At 29.3% G+C, this 22,280-nt stretch overlaps 3 protein-coding genes across 7 annotated transcripts; 1 reads left to right on the top strand and 2 right to left on the bottom strand.

Moving 5' to 3' along the window:
* Nucleotides 1-392: 392 nt before the first annotated feature.
* Nucleotides 393-6,906, bottom strand: LOC114937411 (catalase-like). 2 transcript variants are annotated; one of them, XM_085488003.1, is made up of 9 exons: nucleotides 6,639-6,906; nucleotides 6,055-6,371; nucleotides 4,135-4,306; nucleotides 3,821-3,961; nucleotides 2,629-2,780; nucleotides 2,303-2,482; nucleotides 2,021-2,212; nucleotides 1,676-1,912; nucleotides 393-1,401 (listed from the first exon to the last, which is right to left on the bottom strand). In XM_085488003.1, exons 2-9 carry the CDS (start codon nucleotides 6,115-6,117, stop codon nucleotides 1,000-1,002), a joined length of 1,539 nt encoding a protein of 512 aa, XP_085344129.1. In that variant the 5' UTR covers nucleotides 6,118-6,371; nucleotides 6,639-6,906; the 3' UTR covers nucleotides 393-999. The 2 variants fall into 2 exon arrangements, with proteins under 2 accessions (XP_085344129.1, XP_085344130.1); XM_085488004.1 differs by lacking the exons at nucleotides 6,055-6,371; nucleotides 6,639-6,906 and adding an exon at nucleotides 4,739-4,825.
* On the top strand, nucleotides 6,211-7,283 carry LOC146720815 (uncharacterized). Its single transcript, XM_085487996.1, has 3 exons — nucleotides 6,211-6,247; nucleotides 6,724-6,879; nucleotides 6,998-7,283. The coding sequence occupies exons 1-3, from the start codon at nucleotides 6,211-6,213 to the stop codon at nucleotides 7,225-7,227; spliced, it is 423 nt and encodes a 140-aa protein (XP_085344122.1). The 3' UTR covers nucleotides 7,228-7,283.
* A 2,528-nt stretch (nucleotides 7,284-9,811) lies between these two features.
* LOC114937410 (catalase-like) lies at nucleotides 9,812-22,108 on the bottom strand. 4 transcript variants are annotated; one of them, XM_029310850.2, is made up of 8 exons: nucleotides 21,922-22,108; nucleotides 13,810-13,984; nucleotides 13,442-13,583; nucleotides 12,423-12,573; nucleotides 12,143-12,322; nucleotides 11,859-12,050; nucleotides 11,514-11,750; nucleotides 9,812-10,717 (listed from the first exon to the last, which is right to left on the bottom strand). In XM_029310850.2, exons 1-8 carry the CDS (start codon nucleotides 21,982-21,984, stop codon nucleotides 10,313-10,315), a joined length of 1,545 nt encoding a protein of 514 aa, XP_029166683.2. In that variant the 5' UTR covers nucleotides 21,985-22,108; the 3' UTR covers nucleotides 9,812-10,312. The 4 variants fall into 4 exon arrangements, with proteins under 4 accessions (XP_029166683.2, XP_029166684.2, XP_029166685.1 ...); XM_029310851.2 differs by having other exon boundaries at nucleotides 9,812-10,714; XM_029310852.2 differs by lacking the exon at nucleotides 21,922-22,108 and adding an exon at nucleotides 15,492-15,605.
* Nucleotides 22,109-22,280: the final 172 nt, after the last annotated feature.

Below are 22,280 nucleotides of genomic sequence, written 5' to 3'. Positions count from 1 at the left end.
ACGTACCTCTCTCAGGAACTTTTCAGTTCGACTCCGAAATGACGGATAAAAGCGGATGGGTTTCAAATGCAGTTTAAATGCAGTCGAAATGGCTTTGTTGCTCAAGTTGCCCTAATTGGCGATATGACTCATTCTGTCGTCTACCTTGAATTCATGCGAAGGTAAAATCTTTCGATCCTTTTGTTCGCAGAAACTACGAGGAGAACAGTAGAAAAAACGCTACGATATAATGCAATCTATATAGCAATCAAATTCAAATTTTATTTACATATAAATCTCCATAATATATTCTATTCTTTTCTTTGAAAGAATCATCGGACCTATAAAATATTTATTTAAAATAATCGACAACGGTTGCATATCAAAAATACAGTAGAAAATGGTAAAAAAAATAATAAATTTTTCATTTTTATTCTCCTCGGATAGACAGGATACAAATTTCATATATATATAAGGCATAACAATATTCAGCATCTACACCCTTGTAAAATAATTATTACAAATTTCAGAAAAAAATAATTCTAGGATGAAAAATATTTAAGTAATTAAAAGCAATTATATATATATATATATATATATATATATATATATATATATATATAACATTGCGGAGGAAAATATTATGTTTTCAGTGAGAATTACTGATAACAATAAAATATTATATATTTAAGTAAGAACAGTGCAAAAGTACATAAGAGAGAGAATATAGAAAAATATAACAAATATATTATACTTTCTTTAGAGATTGACCGACTTTTCCAAAGCGTTGATCTGCATCCCGCACTTGCGCAAACCCTTGGTCAATCTCTCACCAAGTTCGACGTCCACCCGGGCAAAGTTTCCTACAGCTCGCTCGATAATGAACGCCGAGACGTTGCGCAAACAATCCACCATGTTTTAAAAAATGTTTGTAGTTTTAAAAACTACATAGTACAAAAGTACATAAGCGAGAGAATAAAGAGAAAAATAACAAATATATCAATATATAATATATCCTCTTTAGAGATTGGCCGATTTTCCCAAAGCGTTGATCTCTATCCCGCATTTGCGCAAACCATCCGTCAATCTCTGAGCAAGATCGATGTCCACCCGGGCGAAGTTTCGCACAGCTCGCTCGACGATGAACACCGAGGCGTTGCGCAGACTTCCGACCATGTTTTGGACCAATCTCTCTCTCGCGGGTTCGTCGAGGATCTTCTTCCAGAAGTTAGCGGGCTGACCGAAGTCATCCTCGTCCACGGGATCGTAACGATCCACGTCTCCGCTTAAATGGAACGGCGGCGAACGAACGGCCGGACACTCCTTCGGGCCGGAGAAGCTGTTAGGATAATAATTCGGCGCTCCCCCGTGATTGTATATCGGCGTATGACCGTCTCGTTGATAATGCATCGCGGAGATCGCCTGCAAAAGAATAAATTGCATTTTATATATATATATATATATATATATATATATATATATAATCCACACACACACATTAAGAGATATAGATTTTAATAAATACTTATACTTTTATTATATAATTATTTATTATATAAATTATTATATAATTTATTATACGTAATTATTATATATATATATTTTATATATATTATAGAATACACTAATGTATACTATATACATATATATAATATTATTATATATTATATACATATAAGTATGAATAATACTTTACCTTGAAAGGGCAATTCACTGGCAACTGAAGATGATTCGGTCCCAGGCGATGCCTTTGAGTGTCACCGTAAGCGAAGATTCTACCTTGTAACATTTTGTCTGGACTCGCCTCGATACCGGGTATCATGTTCCCCGGATTAAAGGCCGCTTGCTCCACATCGGCAAAATAGTTTTCGGGATTACGATCCAGCACCAGTCTGCCCACTGGAATTTCAGGATATTCCTCGTGAGGCCATATCTATAAGAGAAGTACTTGGTACAATTTTCAAGAAACAGGGAACACCGCTCAGAATCGGAATACAAATTAAAACATCCGATAGAAGCGAAGAGTGATAAATATATCTACCTTTGTCAGATCAAACGGATTCCACCTGAAGGTCTTCGCTTGTTCGTTTGTCATTACTTGGATGTAAAGAGTCCAGGATGGATATTGCTTCTTAGCAATCGCGTTGTAAAGATCTCTGATCGCGTAATCGGGATCGGAAGCGCTGAGCTCGGCGGCCTTCTCCGGGGAGAGATTCTTGATCCCTTGATCGGTCTGTCGAATTAACATCAAACATCTGTAATCTCTTCAATCAATTTTGATACAAATAGATCAAGCAGTATTATTTTTTTTTCAAATAAGAACCTTGTGGTAAAACTTGCAGTAGACTGTCTCGTTCTTGCTGTTAACAAGCTTGAATGTATGAGAGCCGTAGCCGTGCATATAGCGGTATCCATCAGAAATTCCCCGATCGCTGAAGAGGAACATAATTTGATGCGTCGTTTCGGGTCTAAGAGACATGAAGTCCCAAAACATATCAGCATCCTACAAAAAGAGAAAAGATTTTATTAATATTATATATTCTACGTCTATTAATATGTTCTATTGATCCTTAACCGACTATTCGCAATCACGTTTGAATTTATTTTCTATAATTAATTATTGTACTTATTAATTATTGTATTACAAACCTTCAAGTGGGTCGCGGGATTTCTTTTCTGCGTATGTACGAAACTTGGGAAAAAAAGGGGATCCTTGATGAAGAAGATGGGCGTATTGTTGCCGACAAGATCCCAGATACCCTCCTCGGTGTAAAACTTGACTGCGAATCCACGCGGATCTCAGAAACGCAACCGATAATAATTAGAAAAAAAAACATTTTTGCAACAATATTTTTTCATATATTTATTATCATTTGATCGTCTTCGCCACTCGAATTAGTTGCATCAGCGAAGCGCGATTCAGAAGAGTAACATGCAATTTATATATTAATATTATATTTATATATTATATTATAGGAGAATATGATATAGTGTGGTCCCCTAGTATGTTTTTTTTGTAATAAAAAAATCATAAGACATTTTGGAATAAATTAATACACATCATAGTTAGTAGTATTATATTTTGGATTAAATACTATAGACTTGAAAAAAATATATACTTTTCAGGAATATTCCAAAATGACACCCTAGTGTGACCATAAATGTACGAACTAAAAATTATACTTGAACTCGGTGCAAAATCAACATTTATAAAGAATTACTCTCTTAAAAAACAAATCAAATTTCTAATTCTGTCAATATACATATAAACTAAAAAATCAACTTAATAATTAATTATGGAAAATAAATTAGCAGCAGAAATCGCAAACTCTCCTGCTCCTGCGAACTAATTATTAAATAAATAACTAATTATTAAATACTAATTGTTAAATTAATAAAATAATGTCAAACAGCATCATGTATATTAGCAAAATAAGTAATAACAAAAAATAAGCAAAAAATATCGTGCATTTTATCTTCAACATATTCGAGATGAAATGTTGTCCTTTAATTTTAACACCTCCGTCACCTAGAACTCGATTTTCAGATAATTTATAATAAAACGTTAAAAATTTTACATGTTGCGTATATATCGATAAGTCGCAATAAATGATAGACAAATTGTCAGATACTCATATAAAGAGTATTTAATTGTTCTAAATGTAACATAATACATTAAACAAATTTTAGATGTTATTATTAATTAATTGAATGAGCAAGGGGGCCAACCAATATATCAGCAGGGCCACACTATCATATAAATATCTTTTTATTAGAATTTCTGCGCATCAAATTTTAATAATATAATTTATATTGTGTGGCATTTTATCTATTTATTACCTGACAGTGTCAGCAGAACCGCTTTCACCACCGGCGGTGGAAAATCTTATAGCGATGGGAGTCCTCTTGCCGATGCTAGAAAATACCTTGGCCTTGCAATATTTAGTGATATCGTGGGTAACTTCGAAGTAGCCAAACGCACCTTGAAGAGAAAAAAAATACAGTAAATAAAGTTATCGATAAAATTAATAGATAATATTGAAGCTGAAAATGTAAAAAAAAAATAGACAAAGATAAAAAAAGAGAAGATAAAACAAATAGATTAAATAAAAAATTGTGTACAAAAATAGTAAATATAAATTATAAAAAACGTACCGGCTCCTTTCGCGTGTACAACTCGTTCCGGGACCCTTTCCCTGGTGAAATGCGACATCTCGTCCAGGTAAACGAAGTCTTGCAGCAACATGGGTCCACGAGGACCAACCGTAAGGCTGGCCTTCTTCTCGGCAACGGGTGCTCCATTTGCAGTTAATAATACAGGTTCACCCTGTGAAAAAATAAATTGGAATCGATTAATATTCATCGTCGATTGATGCAAAATAAATTTATATAAATGTCAAAATTTTTAATAAAATTTTTTATAATTTTTATATAAATTATATATAATTTAATATTTATATTTAATATTTGAATTAATATTTATATATTTATATATTAATATTTATAAATTATATATAATTTTTTACAATTTTATGTAAAACAAATTCCTAAAATTATTTTTTTTTTATTATCTGACAACTGCGTGAATTTATTTTATATGAAATCAATTTTATTTTATATATATAATAAATTTTAAGAAATTATAGATGTGCGATATGATTCTTCCTTCTACGCACGTTGATTAATGGAACGTCGCAATTAATTTGCAGTTAATTTACATATTACATTGACTACTTCTTTTTTTTACAAAGCAACACACCTCTTCGCTGCGTCGAATCGCCTAGATACTTTGCCTTCAACATGGCACGACGCATAATATTGTTTTCAAATAGACTTCTTATAGTCAGTGCGCTCGTCACCACTTGTCGCCAACTCTTTCGGCATGTAAATCATATGTATAAGCGTAAAATTTTTTTTAATGTCTAAAATAAATAAAATTTTATCTAAACGTAGAGATGTGGTGCTCATCTTTGCACTGATACATATATATCTCTGACGCGAGATAAGCAATTTAATATCAAATATTTTTTTAATTGGTTCGGTTTGTGATAGAGGCGATTATATATAAACGTCACTCATCAAGTATACAGTAATATTTAACTTATCTGTGCTCTTCATCACGCCATACTATGACATAATCATTTAGTTAGTTATTTTCTACTCTGTATGTGTATTAAAACTGTATGTGTATATATAATTTATCGTGCAAAACAAGCTTATTTTTACATTTTATGTCAAAAAATTGATGACATGTCACATTGTAGCACATTCCATCTAAATATAACAAAACTGTCCTACTTTTTAATGCATCTATGTGCAATTATTATGCACCACAAAAAATAACGAAAAAATATTATTTTCAAGATATCAAAATTTCTCTTAATTTTTTTTTAACAAGCATGTATTATCTAATTATATTGTTGAATTTTTTTCTTAATATAGAACCTAACAACAAAGTCCCAGTCGAAAGTTTGTTTTTATCCTATATTTCTAAATATATAATGTATATATATTAAATATATAAATTATAAATATATATATATATATATATATATATATATAAATTTAAATATACATTTAAATAATACATATATATGTATATATATATATATATATATATATATATATATGTATGTATTATTACATATATATGTATATATATGTATGTATTATTTAAATTTATAATAAAATGTAACAAAAAATGTGATACATATTTTCTTGAATAAACAAAGATACATTTTTTCACTTCGCTTTAATTCGTATTTCCATTAAAAGATATATTTTTTCTAAATGTAATCAATAGCACTCAATTGCAATCAATTACAAAACAGCCGAGTCATATTCTCGCCTTTATAATTATCAACTACTTCACATATTTTAATTTCGCGCAAAGTGGCGCAATAATAAAATAACAATTTTAATCAGATAAAATGTAATAAATTAATTCATTAATTTTCATTTTTATTCCTTTAAATGGATCAAAATATGTCACAATTATGTAATAAAAGAATTGTTTGAGTATCGGTGTAACTCACACAAGTACACGATGAATTATGATGAATAGAGATCTGTTACCTTCAAATTCCTCTTGTAATTATTTAGCTGCTCCGATGACGGATCTCTTCCCGGACAAGACATCCTCGCGGTTGTATAAATTCTTGTAATGGAAAATCGGAGCGAATTAACACGTTTCTCGGCGATGTAAACAGATGTAACTAGCCGGCGTCGACGATGGCGAGCTTTTATCGCGTCCGCACGATTGACGGGGGTGAATATGAATGACGGATGGCCCGGGTGGGAATTAATGACGTCACGTCGACGGCGATGTAAAAGCCGGATCACATCTTCAGCATCCTTCGGCTCTCTTGCGAGAAAGATTGAATCGTATTTACCTAAATAATATTATAATTATAATATTATAATATATATAAATAATAATATATATTAATATTATAATGTATACCATTATTATTGAAACATATCGCTGTTCATCAAAAGTTCATTATATACAAATAATTGAATCTACAAATGTACACAAATCTAAATGAATGTTTGACTATTTCTTGATATTTGTTTAATAAAATATATATTAATATAAATATTAATTATATTAATATTAATATCAAAATTATATTTCTCTAAAATAAAATAAATCCTACTTCAGCATTTGATTAAAGTCCCATTCCAGAAGATCGAGATACACCTCCGTCACCAGAGAATGAGTGATTTGTCTTATATTATTAGCATCGCTGCTCGACGAACTGGCGATCTTTTCCGGGTCGAAGTGTCTCAGCAATCATCTTTCCGTGTATTGCAAACCCTTCAAATTAATCTTCAAGAATTCGGCGAACTTCGCCTTCTCGTACTCGACGCTCAGGGCTATCATGTTCGGCTTCGAGTGTAAGTTGAAGTTTGCCGGTTTTTTTCGTTAAAAAAAACATAATTTTCAGGGAAATCTCAAAATATTTTTATTCAAAGTATTGACCATTTGATTCTACACATTTCGTCCATCTTTCAGGCAAATTATGGATACCATTCCAAAAAAACTTTTTTTCTTTCGAGGAAAACCATTCGACGAGCCATTTTTCAACTTCTTCAAAATTGACGAAGTGCTGCTCTGCAAGTGAGTGCCCCATCGATGCGAAAAGGTGGAAGTCGGACGGGGCGAGGTCTGGAGAGTACGGCGGGTGCGATAATATTTCCCAATTAAGTGTTTTTAATGTGTCCTTCACGGATCTAGCGGTATGAGACGGCGCGTTGCCATGTTGCAAAATAACTTTGCCATGTCTTCGGGCCCATTCCGGTCGTTTTTGAATCAACGCATAATTCAAATTGATCATTTGTTGTCGATAGCGATCCGTATTTACCGTTTCACCAGGTTTTAATAGTTCGTGGTACACCACACCATCCTGGTCCCACCAAACACAGAGCATTGTCTTACGGTCAAAGCGATTGGGCTTTGCAGTGGATGGAGCGGCTTCACCAGGTGAAAGTAGTCTTTTTCGCTTCGGGTTCTCAAAAAAAATCCATTTCTCGTCACCCGTGACAATCCGATGCAAAAAAGACTTCCTTTCGAACCGTTGAAGCAGCATTTCACAAATGGTTTTTCGATGTTCCATTTGCCTGTCGTTCAATGCGTGTGGCACCCATTTTCCATACTTCTGGATTTTTCCCAAGGCTTTTAAACGTTGGCAAATTGCTACTCGGGACACATTAAGTTTTTCTGCCAATATTTGTTGTGATTGGGTTGGGTCTTCATCCAACAACACCTGCAAATCCTCGTCTTCAAACCTTTTCGCTGCGCCAGGATGTTCATTGTCTTTCAAATCGAAATCTCCACTTTTAAATTGACGAAACCATGTCTCACATGTTCTAATCACTGGAGCATGTTCACCATAAGTTTCTACTAGCAAACGATGTGCTTCAGCTGCTTTTTTCTTTTGATGAAATAAAAAAAGCAACGAATGCCGCAAATGCTCTTTATTTGGAACGAAACTCGACATATTCATTGATATAAACGACTATGACGCTATTATTTTGACAGAATGAGATTTGGGTGTTTTTGGAGGTTAATGTCAATAGAAAACAATCGTGTATATAACAAATCATAGAAATGCCTACATCCTGCTAGCGACACCTACTGTAAAAACCGGCAAACTTCAACTTACACCATGGTAATGATGAAGTTTGCCAAGTCCAATCTCAGCAGCTGTAACAATTCCACGACACTTTTGAATGTCTCAATTATGTCCACCTGTTGCGAGAGCTCACTAACGTGCATATCTTACTCATAACAGAGATTATGTACTGCGCATACTGATCAAAATCTAATACATCCTTCTCCGCTTGCTGCTTGATTAAGTTCAGATCGAGCACTTCTCTGACTCTCTTTGACTCTGAAAATATATAAAACTTTTATCACTTATTAATATTTTGTTAAAAGAAGAACATCACTGTTAAATAATTAAAAAATTATTTTTTAATTGATAAAATACAAATCTCCTATTAATATTCCACATTGTTGTAAACAAGAACTGAAAAACTGATCAATATAAGAGAGCAGGGATGAAATTTAATAATACCGTAGATTTTAATAATTTGTGACTAAATAAAAGACAGCAAAGAGTTACTTGAATATTACTCCAACACCAACCAAAACTTTGTTCCTGACAAAATATCTTTCGATTACATATAATTAGACCCTCCAATTTTTATAGCGTTTGATAGGTATCGATGTAATTAAAGGAAGAATCAATCACTGTGCACTAAACATATTCTACATTATACTACAAAGCAATTTTCAAATTAAAAGAAAATAATAAAATTAATTTTATATATATTAATAATAATATTAATTTTATTATTAAAAACTAATATTAAAATACTAAAACAATTTACATCAAGAATAAAATAATTAATTAAATTAAAATTAAAATATACTTTATTATTGAAAAAAAGAACATTTGTAAGATTTTGTTCCCAGATAAATCTTTTCTTTTAAATGTAAATACCTGTCTGGCATAATGTTGGATGTCACAATATATGTATATATATATATATATATATATATATTATGTAAAAAATTGACCATAACTTGATCCGAGAAGAGAGGCTGTATATATTCTTGAAGGTCAGGCGAGCCTATTTTATAAAAAGAACACTCACAATTTTTTTACTGCGAGAAATCTGTAAAAAAGATGAGACTTCATTCTCGAAAATCTTTTATTAAAATAAATAAATAAATAAATTAGTAGTGCAGGTTAAAATTTAAAATCGTATACGATAAGGTTAGCAGTTTACATACGAGAAAGTGGGCAGCTTTCCCAAGTTTATCGAATTTATAGGATTTATCTGCAAATTTTTCTTCTGAGCGAATAGCTGTAATCGTATTTATGCAACCTGTATTTATGCAAGGATCTCGGTTGAGGAATTTGACCGAAAGTGTCACGTGTCACATGTCACGCTGTGCTGCAAAGCGCGCGCGCATTTTTTAAACGTGTATATATATACACGTCATATATACTACAGAATCTGTAAATTCAACCTGCAATTTTTTCTTTATTCAAAATAAATATTGAAGAGAGAGAAAATGAAAAAAGTTTGAATTGATTCTTTTTATAATTTTTTTAAATTGATTTAAAAATTAAAAAGATTAATTATTTTAAAACTGTTCTTTAAATTTTGATAATAATAAAATGAATAAAGTATGCACTATTCAGTTAATTGAAAAAGTATTGTAAAAAGATGGAAATATTTTGCTATCTTAAATTCTTGAGAAAATAATGTTCGCAAAAATTACGAGGGGAATAATGCGAAAAAAAACGCTACGATATATAATGCAATCTGTAAAAGTGATTTCAAATTTTATTTACATATATAAATCCCCCTATCATACATGCAATTTTTTCTTGAAAAGAATAATCATGTCTAAAAAATATTTATTTATATAATTAACAGCTCTGTAGTAAAAATACAATAGAAACTAGTAAAGAGTAAAATAAAGCATTTTTCATTTTTATCCTCATCGGTTAGGCAATATATATTTCATCTTATATATATGTAAAAGGCACCACAAATATGTCCAGCACCTACACCCTTGTAAAATATATTACTACAAGTTACAGGGAAAAATAACTTTAGAATAAGAAACATCCAAGTAATTAAAAGCAGTTATATAACATTTGTGGAGGAAAATATTTTCAGTGACAATTATTGTGACAACAAACAATATTAAAATATTGCATATTTCAGTAAAAACTACATAGTACAAAAGTACGTAAGCGAGAGAATAAAGAGAAAGATAACAAATATATCAATATATAATATATCCTCTTTAGAGATTGGCCGATTTTCCCAAAGCGTTGATCTGTATCCCGCATTTGCGCAAACCATCCGTCAATCTCTGAGCAAGATCGACGTCCACTCGGGCGAAGTTTCGCACAGCTCGCTCGACGATGAACACCGAGGCGTTGCGCAGACTTCCGACCATGTTTTGAACCAATTTCTCTCTCGCGGGTTCGTCGAGGATCTTCTTCCAGAAGTTAGTGGCCTGACCAAAGTCGTCTTCGTCCTCGGGATTGTAACGATCCACGTCTCCGCTTACGGGGAACGGCGGCGAACGAACGGCTGGACACTCCTTCGGGCCGGAGAAGCTGTTCGGATAATAATTAGGCGCGCCCCCTTGATTGTATATCGGCATATTACCGTCTCGTTGATAATGCATCGCGGAGATCGCCTGCTAGAGAATAAATTGCATTTTTTAATCATTAAGAGATATATATTTTAATAAATACTTATACTTTTATTATATAGAATTATTCATTATATAAACTATTATATAATTTATTATATAACTATTATCTATGTTACATTATAGAATACACTAGTATATAATATATATAATATTAGTATTTATTATATATAAGTATAATCAGTGTTAGGTAGTATCTAGATACATTTTGTGTATCTGAGTCTGTATCTGAGATATATTCGAATTGAAGTATCTATATCTGTATCTAGATACAAAACATGGTATCTGAATTGCTTTTTTCAGATACATTTGCAAATACAGTTTCACATATTTTTCTGAATACCCAAATTCTTTAAATTATTAAAAAATCAGAACTACAAGTTATCAACATAACGTCATTAACACCGATTGAGCTATTATTAAACATTGACCAAATTTTTTAGTACCATGACGAAATAATTTGAGTGACGATATCTTTGAGGCATTTTTCACGTATTAAGACTAACAAATAAAGTCGTAATATAAACAAAAATATTAATAAAGATAAAATAATTATTCAGTACATTTTGTGCATATTATCATTATTGTGATAAAATATAATTAAAAAGTATCTGATGTGTATCGAGATACTTTTAAAGTATCTGAGTATCTGTATCTATATACATTTTAATTTGTATATCTATATCTGTACCTAAATATATATTTTTACACGTATCTGTATCTGTATCGAGATACATTTTAAATGTATCTTACCCATCACTGAGTATAATGTATGGTATTTTACCTTGTAAGGGCAATTCACCGCCAACTGAAGATGATTCGGTCCCAGGCGATGTCTGTGAGTGTCGCCGTAAGCGAAAAGTCGACCTTGCAACATTTTATCCGGACTTGGTTCAATACCGGGTACCATGTGCGCCGGATCGAAGGCCATTTGCTCTACATCGGCGAAATAGTTTTCGGGATTACGATCCAGCACCAGTTTGCCCACCGGGATTAACGGATATTCCTTGTGAGGCCACACCTATAAGAAAAACACTTGGTATGATTTTCAAGAAAAAGAGAACACTACTCAGAATTGGAATACAAAGTAAAATATCCGATAGAAGCGAAGAGCGATAAATATATCTACCTTTGTCAGATCAAACGGATTCCACCTGAAGGTCTTCGCTTGGTCGTTGGTCATTACTTGGATGTAAAGAGTCCAGGACGGATATTGCTTCTTAGAGATCGCGTTGTAGAGATCTCTGATCGAATAATCGGGATCGGAAGCGCTGAGCTCACCGGCCTTCTCCGCGAGGAGATTCTTGATCCCTTGATCGGTCTGCCGGATCAACATCAAATATTTGTAATCTCTCCAGGCAATTTTGACGTAAATAGATCAAGCTACATTATTTTTTCTGATAAGATAAGAACCTTGTAGTGGAACTTGCAGTAGACTGGTTCGTTCTTGCTGTTCACCAGCTTGAATGTATGAGAACCGTAGCCGTTCATGTGACGGTATCCATCGGGAATGCCGCGATCGCCAAAGAGGAACATGACTTGGTGCGTCGTTTCGGGTCTGAGAGAGATGAAGTCCCAAAACATGTCAGCATCCTAAAAAAAGAAGGAAAGAAAATTTTGTTCATATAGTCCACGTCTATTAATATGTTCTATTGATCCTTAGCTAGCTATTTGCAGTCACGTTTGAACGAACCTTCAAGTGGGTCGCGGGATTTCTCTTCTGCGTATGTATGAAACTTGGGAAGAAGAGGGGATCCTTGATGAAGAAGATGGGCGTATTGTTGCCGACGAGATCCCAGATACCCTCCTCAGTGTAGAACTTGACGGCGAAACCTCGCGGATCTCTGAAACGCAATCGGTAATAATTATATAGATAAGAGAAACATTATGCAAGAATATTTTTATACATGTTTATTATCATTTGATCGTCTTGGAATTAGTTGCAGCGTCAGCCAAGCACGATTCAGAAGAGTAATGTGCTATATATTCTTACGGTTTTCTTCCTTTATTGCCTCACGCTCTGAATGATGAAAAATCACTGTACCGCGAAAAGTCACTTGAATGCAATATTTACTTTGCAGACGAATGTAACTAACTGCGAGACAGCAATTCATTTGCTTTCTACTAAAGATAAAAGCATGCAATTGTGAACATTTGTGACGGAAGTTGTGTCATACTTATTCCAATGATATACTCGTTAAAATAATGTTAGCATTTTTTGCATTTTATATATAGTATAATATTATATATTAATATTATATTATATATTATTATAAAATTATAAATTAATATTATCAATTATTAATAATATTTATTATTAAATGTTGTAATAAATTATTAAATTTAAAAAATTTATAAATTTGCCTAAAATTTATTTATAATACATATAATAAATAATTATTAAATATTAAATAGGAAATTATAAATTATAAATAAAATAATATTAAAAATAGAATAAATATTAAATGCTATAATTTTTATAATATATATGTATATATATAATATTAATGTAATATATATACATATATATATATAATATTAATGTAATATATATACATATATATATATAATATTAATGTGTGGCATATATTTATATAGAAGATTATTTTGGATGTATACTTATTTGAATGAATATTTTTTATTAAAATTTCTGCGCGTGAGAGTTTATTAATATAATTTATGCTACCTTGTGGCATTTTTCCTATTTATTACCTGACAGTGTCAGCAGAACCGCTTTCGCCACCGACGGTGGAACATCTCACACAAATAGGAGTCCTCTTTCCGATGCTGGAAAATACCTTGGCTTTGCAATACTTGGTGATATCGTGGGTAACTTCGAAGTAGCCAAACGCACCTTGAAAAAAGAAAAATACAATAAATAAATACAACATACATTTTTGTATGAATATCGGCTACAATAAATAAAGTTAATCGATTAAATTAATAGATAATGTTAAAGCTATATATTCTATAAAATATAAAAAAATAATAAATAAAAAATATAAAAAAAATAAAAAATAATGAATTGTATAAAGAATTGTGTGTAAAAATAATAAATAAAAAATATTAAAAAAACATACCGGCTCCTTTCGCGTGTACAACTCGTTCCGGAATTCTCTCCCTGGCGAAATGCGACATTTCGTCCAGGTAAACGAAGTCTTGCAGCAACATGGGTCCACGAGGACCAACCGTGAGGCTGGCCTTCTTCTCAGCAATAGGTGCTCCATTTGCAGTTAATAATACAGGTGGATCACCCTGTGAAAAAATAAATTGGGATTAATATTCTTTGTCGAATGATGCAAAATAAATTTATATAAAATGCAAGATATATTTATAAAATTTTTATAATTTTTATATATAATTTAATATTTATATTTAATATTTATATATTATATATAATTTTTTCCAATTTTATATAAAACAAATTCCTAGAATTATTATTCTTAAAAATAATGAAAGACCAACTTACGAGCATGCAAATAAGTGTAATATAATATACATTCAATTTTATTTAGAAATCATGAATTTAAATTGTTAAATTTATTATATTACTATTACACCTATTTGTATGCTCGTAAGTTGGTCTTTCATTATTTTTATTTATTACGTTGCATTATAAGAGCTTCTTTGTCTTTTTGATTATTTTTTTTTATTTATTATCTGATAGTGTGAATTGGTTCTATATGAAATAAATTTGATTTCATATAAAACAAAAATTCCTAAAATCATTTTCTCTATTTATTATTTGCGCAGCGAGTTATTTTATGTGAAAAAGATTTATATAAAATTGTTAAATATATTCAAGAGTCTGTAATATAAATATAAATTTAAAGATATAAGACAGGCAGTAAGAGCCAACTCGCGGATGACAGTGCGTTATCCTAACGAAACTAAATTTTTCGTTAGGATTAAGTATCTGTGCACAAGGCACCAAATATTTTACTTGGTCACGGCCAAGATTTTTAAAATATAAAATAATCTCATATTTGAGATTTAATTTCAAGTTGGAAGAGCAGTCGCTCGGCAAGCGAAAGGTCTCGGGTTCGATTCCCGATTCAGCGACTTTCGGATCTATATTTTTCTCTTGCATTTACTTATTTCCGTAGGGGGGTGAAAGGGTTATTGAAATTAAATCTCAAATATGAGATTATTTCATATTTTAAAAATCTTGGCCGTGACCAAGTAAAATATTTGGTGCCTTGTGCACAGATACTTAATCCTAACGAAAAATTTAGTTTCGTTAGGATAACGCACTGTCATCCGCGAGTTGGCTCTTACTGCCTGTCTTATATCTTTAAATTTATATTTATATTCAAGAGTTTTTTATTTGCACTTGACTCTTATTAGTCTCTTTTATTGCTAAATTGACATATTCAAAATTTTTATGATTTGTAGATTTTTATATAAAATAATTCTTATGCTAGAAACTAAAATTCATGAAGTATCTTATAAAAAAAATCTTAAAAAAATCCTTATAAAAAGAATTCTCTTTAAGAATCTTATATAAATGATATACATATGTTAATTTTATTTTAAAAAATTATATCAAAATAAAAGTATTTATAATCGAACAACCTTTAATCGTATCACTACATTTTTTTATCAATTCACTGTTAATCCTAACTTTTTAAAATTTAAAAGATTGTGATTTTAATGATTTTTGTCGACGAATTTTACGATGAGCCAAGCACACACATAAAGATTATATGTATAGTTAAGCGACAACTTAATCATTGTACCAATAGTCGTAAAATTCTGTTACACAATCAGAAATCTCCTCCAGATTAATTTTTTTCTTTTTTTTCCAAAACGCAAGGGAGAAACCACGACAGACATGACGATGCTCCTTGTCACTATTCATTTCGCTAATGAAACTACAAACTAGAAGAGAGCGAGCGCGCTTTTTATATATGATAAAAATCGCGATAAAATCGTAACGTAAGATAAGAAGATAATCTCATATCCGTTGATCAATATATAAAAGTGTGCAAAGAATCATCCTTGTATAAATAACTCTTTCGAAATCATATCTAATCATCTTTAAACTCAGGCTTGGGTAAGTTAATGATTTTTTTTTAATTAAGTTAAGTTAAAGTTAATTGCTTATAAAATTAATTTAATTAAGTTAAAAGATGCACGAACAAAAATGAACTCAGTTGAAGTTAAGATTAAATTAACTGAAGTTAAATCAAAAGTTAATTTCCAAAAACATTATTTATATTAAATTAGAATTTTGTTTGTTAATTCTTTTAAATTTAAAATAACAAGAAAATTTTGATTTTTATATAGAAATATATTTTTGAGTAATTACAATTGATGATAAAAATGAACGTAAAAATTAAGAATAATTTAATTTAAAAATAATACGTTTATAACTTGTAAAAAAAAATAATAATGGTATTTAGAAATAAAAAAAATTTAACTTAGGAAAAGAATTAATAAAATTAAATTAAAAATTAATACATTTGAAATTAACTAAGCTAAAAGTTATTAACTTTTTAATTTTTTTTTTAATTTTTAACTAATTAACTAGTTATTATCCAACCCTGTTTAAAACCCACTTCGACGTCTTGTTATGGCAATTATACCTACTGAAGAGCTAATAATCATAATCACTTTGTTTGTTATCAATACTTGTTTTTCTTTGAATTAGAAAGTTTTCCTGCCATCAAGCAATTACTGTGAAAGTTATTGATAGAAAAAAATTGGCAAATAACTGATTTATATCGAAAATATACTGATATCATCGCGAGAATTATCTTTACTTAAATTAAAGTTTTCTATCGGATAAACAATTACTGCGGAAACTATATTAATAAAAAATTGGCAAATAACTGATTTGATATCAAAATAGACGGATATTAATTGCGAAAATTATATTGCACAAAAGTTACACATCGCAAGCAGATGTTGTGATAATAATTTTCTAAAATAATTTCTAAATTTATGTCCCCAAATATATTTTTAATATCTAAATATCGTCTCTTTTTTTCACATCGTTATTCAAATTCTCACAATTCTACGATGACTTCTAAAATAGATACTAATTATTTAAAAATTGAAAGGCTGTTATAAAATATGATTATTATATAGAAAACGTTATAATTTTTTCTTGCAACTGAAATTGTTACAATTAATTTTTGCGTTACTTTTTAACACAATATTTATATATAATTATATATTAAATACATTATAGTAATAAGTAATAGTATATATTTAATATTAATAATAAAATAAAATAAAATAAGTTTAATAATAAAATTTATATATATAATACAGGGTCTTCCATTTTAAGGTTTAGAGTTTTATATATAATAAAAATATTGAATAAAATATTTATATAATAATGTTTTCTAGATTTACGCTTATTTATCAAAATCGAAGATTTTCTTTACCATTTTAAGTCGCAATACAATAAGAGATAGACGCACGATACGATTTCTACTTCTACGCAGGTTGATTAACGGGATGCCACAGTTAATTTACATACATGTATTGCATCGACTACTACTTCGTTTTTTCTTTTTGCGAAGCAACACGCCTCTTCGCTGCGTCGAATCGCCTGGGAACTTTGCGTTCAACATGACACAGCGCATAATTTATCTTCAAATCGACTCTTATTATTGTCAGTGCACTCGGCACCACTTGTTGCCAACTCCTTCGACATGTAAATCAGTTTGCGAATAGATTTTTTTAAATGCTCTAAATAAAAATTTCACGTAAAACAATATTTATGTATAATTATATGTATATTTTTATATATTATATATATTATATTATATCTTACAAAATTATATAGATGATCCCATACAGCACAGATTATTGCAATTATATTGCAGCAACGTTGCAATGTTGCAAGTTGCAATGCAACATTATAAAGACATTGCAGAGATATAGGTGCACAAAATTCCAGCACACTTGTAACAACATGACATTAATATTTCGGAAATATTGCATGTAATCCAAATTCTATAATTTATATATTGTAATATATATACATATACCCAGCAAACACCAAGTTACAGCTATATAATATGCTAATAATTTGTTAGTTGTAATTTTCCACTCAAAAATATAATACGTGTATTATAACAATTATATTGTTGAGTGGAAAATTACAACTAACAATTATATAACTGTAACTTGGTATTTGCTGGGTATAATACTGTAATAAAATAATTTTTTGCAATATTGTACAATAAAAGATGTTAACGATAATCAATAATTTTATTAATAACATTAATATTAATTTATTGCAATATTGTTGTAATATTTTGTTGCAATCTTCCAAAAAGCGGACATTTTAATATTGCTGCAATTCAACAGCAATGATGTAGCAACATTTTGCAGTGAATTTGCAATATTGTAATATTGCGGTGAAAGATTGTTGTGATGTTTTTGCAATCTATCGGTGCTGTATGGGATATTTTATATGTACATGCGTGCATACACACATATTTTATATTATATTATAAAAATATATATTATATTATATTGTATTATATTTATATTATATTTATATTATATTTACATTATATTATAAAAAAATATTTATTTTATAGTATAAAAATATATATTATATTATATTTATATTATATAATATTATAAAAATATATATTATATAATTGTTCGTTCCCCCCGATATTATCATCTGTCAAACGAGATAAGCAATTTAATATCGAACATTTTTTAATTTGCCCGATCTGATAAATGCGGTTACATAAAAATGTCACTCATCGAGAATAAAAGCGATATTTAACTTATCCATAATTTATCTGCACTCATCACGCCATGTTATGACATAATCGGTTAAGTTAGTTATTTTCGACTGATATATGTGTATTAAAATATATATATATATAATTTAGCGAGCAAAACAAATCATCTTCGATTGAGAAGTGACAAATAAAAAATATGCAAATACGGCTTTTAATCATCGGCTCCGAAGTGACGTATGACAGATAAAGCTCTGTGACTTTTTTTGTAAATATGTTTGTAGGCTAACCACGGAGAGAGATTGCGACGTATCGAGAAAAATCTAAAGTGCGTTGTTGCGATAAATCACAATAATGTGTGTGATTTAAGATTCTATACAACTCTCGAGTTCTCCTCGAATTCTTCTCGAACAATAAATTCTTTGACTGAGACGATGTCGAGGACGGATTTCTTTTAGAAAAAAAAGCAGAAAAGGACAAAAATGCCAAATAAGTATTCATTAATTACATAAAATACAGTTTTATAAATAGAACTAATTTCAAAGATTTTTACAAAAAATGCCACAGTTGAAATAAAAATCTTGCGTGAGAAAAAGCAAAATTTAAATAATTCTATTGCTATAAAAAATATTTATTGCTCGAGTTACAAAGTGAAGTTTTAATTGTGATAGATTTTTTTATAAAATCGACAGAATAATTTTGATGTAATTTTTATTTTTCTTATATATTAGAAAATAAAAACAAAATAAGTGTATCAAATATTCTTATATAATACAGTTTTATAAATAAAACTAATTTCAAAGATTTTTACAAAAGAATGTAACAACTGAAATAAGAATTTTTTACACGAGAAAAAGCATCTAAAATTTAAATAATTCTATTCAAATAAAGAAATGCTCTAAAAAAATTTAATGCTCAAGTTACAAAGTGCAGTTTTAATTGTGATATATTTTTTTGTAAAATTGACAGAATAATTTTGGTGTAGTTTTTATTTTTCTTATATATATATATATATATATATATATATATATATATATATTAGTTATTAGAAAATAAAAAAAGAAGCCTATCAAATATTCTTATATCTGTATCACTTGAATTTCGCAATTTTTTTAAGCATATGGGTGGATTTCCATTCTTATCATATCGTACATACTTTTTTATCTTTGATAGTGCGCGTTAATATGATGTAGAAACTAATATTAGAATCCAGTGTTACAAGTTTCCATTAAGTTGAATGCGGACAAGGTTTTTTTACGATGCAATTGAGAGAGAGAGAGAGTTATCAAAGAGATTATAAATTATATGTTTGTACAATATTTTGCTCCGAATTTTATCTGAATTGATAATAAAATTCATTGCAATAATAGAAATCTGTGTGTTGCATAAATATAAAAAATCATGATTATAAAATTTATGAATTTGGTCAAAAAATTAAAATTATTTACTTCAAGATTAAAGTTATTTACTGAAAAATTAAAGTTACTTGCTCAATTTTAAATTTTAGAATGATTGCAATTTTATAATCATCATAAATGTTATTTATAATTTATAATTTTAATTTCGGAAAAAAATTCTACACATCAGAATCTAATGAAATATAAATATATATACATAGTATAATTATAATTGTATTTATATACACATTTTATAATGTGTCCCATGTTTTCTTTCCTATAATTTCTATCTGTATGTACAAGAAAAATAATAAAAAACTAATTTTTGCAATAATATTTTTTTTTTTAACTTTATCTCTTTTGAAAACAAAAACCGACTTATAACTTTGTTTTCAATTTTGTGAATCATTAACTTAATCATTTGAATGTCCATACAGGATATTCTACTAAAATAGAGTCGGTGACTGAGCATTTTTAACAGGTGAGAGAGACATTTTTTTTCTTATTGAATATTTAAACGTTTCAGAGGTCTTTTAGAATTAAAAAGTAGAAGCAGGTTTTGCTAAATTTAACTTTAAAGTAATTATAAATATGTAAATAAATATTTCAAATATAACAATTTGAAATTTTAAAATAATTGTACACATCGAGTAGATATTTTATAATCATCATAAATGTATTATCATGAAAAAAATGTATCCATAGATAATCAAATATAAATATATAATTGCATATATTATATAAGTCCATAAAAGTTTCCTTTCTCTTATATAATTTCTGTGTGTAAAGGATTCTTTTTTCTTTTTGAAAAAGTAAAATTTTTAATTTAAAAAAATTTTTTCACACTTATTCAAATTTTACTTTTTTTCCAAAACAATAAAGCAAACAATTATTCTTCTCATTATTTTTAAATTATTCTTATTTTTCCTGTAACACATACAGACTAAAATTATATACAAGAGAAAGAAAATATTTTATTTATAATTATGGTTTATTTATAAGTAATAAACATAAAATAAATAATGAACATATATTTTATAATTACATATATTTATAGCTGATTTATATATATTTTTCCTGGATAAAAGATAAAGTTTTTACGATAACCATTAAAAGAAACTTTCACTTAGGATATATATACAAATAGAATTTTTATATTCGTGTTAGTATATAAACAACCTATAGCAAATAATAATTTGCACGATTACGATTTTATGTAATGAAACTGTCGCCTACTTTTTAATGCATCTATGCATGTTAGTGCAATTATATGGCAAAAAGTAATGAAAAAATGTCATATTCAAGACATTGAGAATTCTATTTTTAAAATTAAAACTTTTTTCTTTAAATAAACATATATTATTGAATTATATTATTCAATTTTTTATATTTTTATACTTAAAATAATTTAAAACTTAATAACAAAATCCCAAGTTAAAAGTATGTTTTTTTATTTTATTTCTAAATATATAATAATATATTCTAAAAATACTTATATACATATAATACATATTTTTAAAATATATTCTAAATATATATATATAAATTACATATATAAATATATAATAAATAGAAAATATAATAAAAAAACATAATAAAAAAATATAATAAATATAATAAAATAAAAGAAAATATAATTAAAAAATGTGAAATATGGTAAAAAACCCAATTTTTAGATAAATATTTTCTTGAATAAACGAAGATAAATTTTTTCACTTCGCTTTAATTCGTATTTCTATATTAAAAGATATCTATACATTTTTTAATGTAATCAATAGCACGCAATTACAATCAGTTACAAAGTAGCCGAGTCACTCTGCCTTTGGATAATTATCTACTACACACATGTTAATTTCGTGCAAGGTGACACAAATATTATTAACAACAATTCAAAAGTCGAAAGTACGCAGACTGACAGAATCGTGATCCGGAGATGCGAATAAATGTAAAATAATTTTTGTTTTCATTTCTATTTTTCATTCCTTTGAATCGAAATATGCGTGTAAACAAGAATAACTCGTTTGAGCGCCGCTGTAACGCACACATATGTAATACGTACGATGCAATAGAAATTTCTTACCTTCATATTCTTCTTGTAATTGTTCAGCTGCTCCGATGCCGGATCTCTCGCCGGGCAAGACATCTTGACAGTTGATCTCTCTCGGCCTTGCAAATTCTTGTAATAATGAACAAACGCGTTTCCCGGCGTCTCCTCGCGACGACGTGGATGGATGTAACTGGCCGGCGTCGACTGCGGCGACCTTTTATCACGTCCGCGCGAATGACGGCGGAGAATGTGAATGACGGACGGGTGGGAAGCGACGTCGGTGACGTCACGTCGACGCGGGATCGCTCGGAATAGCTGGACCAAGCCCGAACACACCTTCGGCATCCTTCAGCTCTCGCGGGAAAGATTTTGAATTTTGTATATTTATCTAT

Source organism: Nylanderia fulva, unplaced genomic scaffold (assembly GCF_048542155.1).
Source record: "Nylanderia fulva isolate GAGA-0341 unplaced genomic scaffold, ASM4854215v1 Scaffold60, whole genome shotgun sequence".
NCBI classification, from domain to species: domain Eukaryota; kingdom Metazoa; phylum Arthropoda; class Insecta; order Hymenoptera; family Formicidae; genus Nylanderia; species Nylanderia fulva.
This window is presented reverse-complemented; position numbering and strand designations above follow the sequence as displayed.